The 5,771-nt window shown below is 31.4% G+C and overlaps 1 protein-coding gene across 1 annotated transcript; it reads right to left on the bottom strand.

The window, feature by feature from the left end:
- Positions 1 to 284: 284 nt before the first annotated feature.
- On the bottom strand, positions 285 to 3,359 carry LOC134274412 (protein glp-1-like). The gene is made up of 4 exons (XM_062756710.1): positions 3,157 to 3,359; positions 2,713 to 2,935; positions 1,515 to 1,634; positions 285 to 444 (listed from the first exon to the last, which is right to left on the bottom strand). Exons 1-4 carry the CDS (start codon positions 3,175 to 3,177, stop codon positions 419 to 421), a joined length of 390 nt encoding a protein of 129 aa, XP_062612694.1. The 5' UTR covers positions 3,178 to 3,359; the 3' UTR covers positions 285 to 418.
- Between the last annotated feature and the right edge of the window lie 2,412 nt (positions 3,360 to 5,771).

The raw sequence follows: 5,771 nt of genomic DNA on the forward strand, positions 1-5,771 counted from the left end.
TGATGACGTAATACGTAGAAACAAAACTTTTTTCTTGCTTATAAAAAAAATCCTCGAAACAAATGCTTTGTTTAGTAGACTAAAACTATATAATCGCTTTCTTTTATTATACTTGATAATTTATCAATATAACAGTAACTTGATCCGAAGAGCTATATCACGTCGAGTTGAACTCGACATGATACAGCTCTTCGGATCATTACTGTAATATTGATAATTTATTAATCTATCATGGATTTTGCATTTAAAAATGGACAAATTAAAGTGACATGTTTTCATTTGGATATTTTTATTTCAAAGATAATGATACAATGGAAAAATAGCTTTTTAGGGATTATTCAGTTTCTTCTTGAAGGAAGCCAGCAATTTTTTGACATCCAAAGAAGCAAGCAATCCCATATTCGAACAGACACCCAAATCATTCAAACGATCTCCATGCCTTTTCTGCAAAATAAAGCGTTGTGCTGTATAGATCCTTTATTTTAATAAATCGCTGGCCAACTGTTTATTATTATACTTAAGGATTATTTATCTGCACATCTATATACGCTTTTATGCTGATATGGCATGGTAATTCAAGTTTTCCACTCGGCAAATAGAGTTTTGATGTTGTTTACAGAGATAAAAGAAAATAAAGACAAGAATGTCATATATGCACATCTGATTGTAAAAGACATTGGTAATAATCAGTATACCCGTGTGTTTCCTCTGAAAGTGTAAATGAGTGCGATCCCGAGCAGGGGCACTCTATATAATGCAGAGATTGATACATTGTGTTATTATATACTATGGGTTATGGAGGATGTCTTGGATGATCTCCTTAATTAGTAGATATTCTTTCGTGAGGGAAATTGTTTTTGTAGTTTCATCTAAATTAAAAACTTTATCATTTTTTTTGTTGGAAACTTTAAGAATAAGAAAATAATGATAAAGATTCCCGCTTTCATGAAAATATAAAATATCGTTTACGTTTACTGCGATTAAATTCTTGTTTTTTTTATTATTAGCGAACAACTACTTTACGATTCCTCAATTCCTGCTGATTTAAACTTATAGTACCAAGAAACAAATCATTCATAGTATTTGTTTTCAGTATGGTAAAATTATTGAAAATGACTTTTAAATTATGTGCTAACTGTCGTAAATATCATATAAACGACAATGTAGTCAAAGAAAAAAGTTGAAGAGAGAATGAAATTGAATTGTTGGTATAAATAGACATTGTGGGCAAATATAACGAATAGTTATTTTTAAAAATAATAACAAGTGACTAAATGAAACAAAAATTAAATGTAATGTAAAAAAAAAAAAACAGTATCCAAGAGAATATACAAATACAATGCACATTTTAATCTCCTAATTCTAATAAAATTTATCGATTATTTAAAAGTTATACAATTAATACATGTAATTAAGCATAGACACTAAAGATCATCCATTTTTTGATATACAAAACATATACAAAATGTATAAGTACTTGCGCTATTATTTTTTGTCAAACGGAGTATACATACTCTCACAACGTTTCCCGCAATATCCCTTTTTGCAGATACATGTTGGATAGGGATTCCCATCAAATCCACAATAACCATGGTTACATCCAGAATTCTCCTTGTTCACAAAATCACACTCGGCTAAATGTTTGTTAAAGATATTAAAAGGGGTGATAAGAAACTAAAGTTTGAATCACAGTTGCTATAATATGTGTTAGAGTAATGGTCCCTTAACGTATGTCACTTTTGTGACCTTTTTGCAATTGTAATTCTTTGGTTAATCATTTCATTCTTTATCATCTTTAATCTGATGTACTTTTGGCAATAAATAAAATCTTATTTTTCGTTAAGTGGTTTGAAAAATATTGATCATTGAATAAATCATGCAAAATAATAATCAGAAATTTTTCTGTTACCTTTTTGCACTAAATAAGTATCATATTTGTGGTATAACAATTCAAATAGGCAATAATTATTTTAATAACCAACTTGTGATCAATTTAATGCTGATTGGTTGGAAGTATCTTGTTGTTTAAAATAATAGAAGAAAAAGTTGGAGTCTGTGATGTAAATTTTGAGATATTGGTCAAAAGGTGCGATTTTCAGGCAAAAAAGGCGTACATTTTATCTTGAGGTCTTTAATTCTTTAATATATCTTCATTTCTTGGCAAATTTTGTGGAGTGAATGTTTAAAATGTGTTCGAAAGATATAATATGATGCCTTTATTTAATATTCCTAGCATATCATAACGAAAAATATTCTCAATGTAAAAACACGTGGGACTTAAGTTCCAAAATATTAAATTTAACAAGTGAATTTTCATTTAAATGTCCTTCAACAACAGGAAAAAAAGTCTCTCATAAATATTGCATCTTTATGAATTTAAGAAAAGTTTTTAATTGGATAATAAGTTGAATAATAAGTTTAAATTAAATATGTTAAAAGTTGAATTGTAATAAATATTTATAAAGTTTTAGGCTCTGACTGAACTTTTCTAAACGTTGACGAGTGATATACATTAAAGATAAAATCAGTAACCTTGTACAGTCTTTTGAAGAAAGGTACTATTAAAAAAGAAACGTGAGTGAGTGAACAATTTAATAAACAATAGTATCGATTGCAATGAGCGTACAAGTACATGTATTGTATCAAGCTGATTTTCGAGGACTTTGCATTGTAGAAAGAACATTTTTTTGCTAAATTCTTATAATTGGTTACCTAGACAGCCTTGTACTCGGAAAGGTAAAGGCCAGAACAAGAACCCATCCTTGCATGTACAGATGGATGAGGAAGGGTCATCTGGATTGAGTCTACATTCCGTGTTAACAAATTCGCCACAATCGGAGTCTGTCGTACATTCCGGAAATGGTTTGACGGCAACTATTTCTTGACCTTGGACGGGTAAAGAAATAAGAACATTGGAAACACCCAGGAGGAAAACCTAAAAAGGTTATTTAAAGAAAATAAGTTTTAAATATTGTTCATTTTGCCACTTGATTCTTTTTTTTACTCTTCAATGCAGAAGATCTTCGTTTAAGAAAAAAAAAATTCAAAAAGTCAATAAGAAACTAAAATAGTTTAATTCTAATTTTATAGTTTATTACAGTTTTTCTGCATTTCAAAAAAAAATACTGAGTTAATTCCAAGTTTTTTCCCTCTTACCAATGCATTCATTCCTTTCATCTTTTTTCTCTTAGTAAACCGGGATTTTCTGGAATATAGGCCCCACTTGTATACAGCTGTATTTATGGTATATCAAGTATATTAAACCCTGTGTAACGATTGTTTACAATTACATTTTCAACCAATGAGGACATTCATAATATTTAATCAAGATAATGATTGACACGTTGAATATGTCTACCAAGATATCCGCACAGTCAGTACAGGTCTGGGATTTGTTTTATAAAGAAATTCAGTACAGGGTTCTCTGAAATTAAAAAAAAATCTATTTCAATATATGACCAACAAGTTATGTCTCGATAGGTATTGGTAGTATAGCTTTTAAAAAAAAAACTTCTGTGACGTCTGTTATTTCCCTTGGGGTATCAAAAGAAATTGAAAAATAGCCTTAAAGTCAGAAATATGAAATTATACTTGAAAGTATTTCAAAAAGTAATTTTAAATTTGTATTTTAAAATTTATTAATTTCAATTTACATCTTGACTTTTTAGCTCACCTCAGCCGAAGGTTCAAGTGAGCAATTTTTAATCAAAATTTGTCCGTTGTCTGTCGTCATCGTTGTTGTCGTTGTTGTAAACTTTTCCAATTTTCATCTTCTACTCAATAACCGCTGGGCCAATTTCAACCAAACTTTCTTCAAAGTATCCTTGGGTGAAGGGGATTCAAGTTTGTTTAAATGAAAGGCAACGCCCTTCTCTAAGGGGATATAATTATGAATCAGTGATAAATTAATGGTATCTTTTAAAACTCTTCTTCTCAAGAACCACTTGGCCAGGAAAGATGAAACACCTGTAGAAGCATATCCTGGTAGTGAAGAGACAAGTTTGTTTAAATCATGACCCCCGGGGTAGGATGGGGCCACAATTGGGTATCAAAGTTTAACATTGGAATACATTGGAAAATCATAAAAAAAAACTTCTTCTCAAGAACCACTGGGCCAGAAGCATCCTCGGGTTAGGATGTGAAAATTAAAGTTTGATCAAATTACGACGCACGGGTGTAGGGTGGGACCACAATGGGGTATCAAAGTTTAACATAGGAATACATAGGAAGAATCTTTAAAAATCGTCTTCTCAAGAGTTTAACATAGGAATACATAGGAAAAATCTTTCATAATCATTTTTCTCAAAGACAGCAAAGCCGTGATCGTTATAGTTATATGGAAGCATCCTCTGAAAGTGTAGATTCAAGTTTGTTCAAATCATTATCCTCGGGAGTAGGGGGCACAAGGGGGATCAAAGTTTAAGATAGGAATGCATAAGAAAATCATTAAAAATCTTTTCAAGAACAGCACAGCCATGATTGGTCATAGTTATATGGAAGCACCCTCTGTAGTGAAGATTCAAGTTTGTCAAATCATGAACCATGGGGCAAGGGTGGGGTCATATTGCGTGATCAAACTAGGATTACATAGAAACAATCTTTTAAAATCTTCTTGAAAACAGCAAAGTTGTGATTGGTCAAATGGATGCATCCTCGGGTAGTGTAGATTCTAGTTTGTTTAAATCATGACTCCCTGGTTTATAGTGGGACCAAAATGGGACGTCAGAGTTTTACATAGGAATACATGGGAAAAATCGTTAACATTCTTCACAAAGTCATGATAGATAATCAATTTAAAAGCAAAATTAAATTGGATCATAACGGTAAACAATAGAGCCATTATGTGTAATAGTATTTGAAAAGCATTCTTAGGAAGCGTAGATTTAAGTTTGTTCAAATTCAAAGATATGACCTAACAATTAGTATGAAAAATGTCAATAAACAATTGACTTAATGAAAGATTGTATTTACCATCAAGGTCACGATATTGACCAATTTGCCAAATGGTGAAATCAAACGAGATTGTTGGTGTCCTTGTTTCGTTAATACCTTAACCCTTTGAAAAAAAATATCATTTGTACATGTAGAGCGTGCTCTTGAGCATCGAATCAACTTAGACAATAAATATGCGAAGGTGTAATGAAACCAGAAAATCAGATTATCGAATCATTAACTTCGAGTTACAAATGCTCACAGAAATAATTCCAAATTTTGCACACATTTTGACTCTTGCCCAGATTATATTATCCCTAGAACCAATATGTACGCATTTATTTCTTCTGTCTGTGTCAACCCCAACGAAGTTCAACTTGATATGAAAGATAGAAAGAAATTTTATCCAAAAATTAATCTTAATGTAAGTTTTCAATGAGCAATTGTGACATACCTAACAGATACACAGTCATGAGAAGATGCAAAGATTCCTATCTGTATCAACCAGAACTAACTACTGTTTGCTTTAATAAATGTCGTTCACCTGAAAGTGCTTTGACAGAATACTATGGTTTGATACTAATTGTTAGACTATTATTAACAGGTTGAATTGTCTAGTCTATGGGTTTTCCTGTTATTTCCTGATCATGACAAGAAGCACACAGCAGGCGTGACCGGTCCACATTTCACCCTTTCTCACCTCTAATGTTCCAGTTGTCCGTGTTTTCTCTGTTTCTGATTTGTAATATTGAATGAACTTTGAGCTTGAATACTGTTCGGTATCTCCATATATTATACAATTAATTAGCCCTTTTGAGGTCAACATGGTGAAATAAGGA

Source organism: Saccostrea cucullata, unplaced genomic scaffold (genome assembly GCF_032062105.1).
Source record: "Saccostrea cucullata isolate Sc308-1 unplaced genomic scaffold, CSIRO_AGI_Scuc_v1 ctg15209, whole genome shotgun sequence".
NCBI lineage: Eukaryota > Metazoa > Mollusca > Bivalvia > Ostreida > Ostreidae > Saccostrea > Saccostrea cuccullata.

Coding starts and splice junctions, on each gene's coding strand:
- LOC134274412 (XM_062756710.1), bottom strand. CDS start 3,177: ATGAAAGGAATGAATGCATTG. Junction 1,635..2,712: donor CCGAGTACAAGGCTGTCTAG/GTAACCAATTAT, acceptor ACAAACATTTAG/CCGAGTGTGATTTTGTGAAC. Junction 445..1,514: donor TTGCGGGAAACGTTGTGAGA/GTATGTATACTC, acceptor TTTATTTTGCAG/AAAAGGCATGGAGATCGTTT.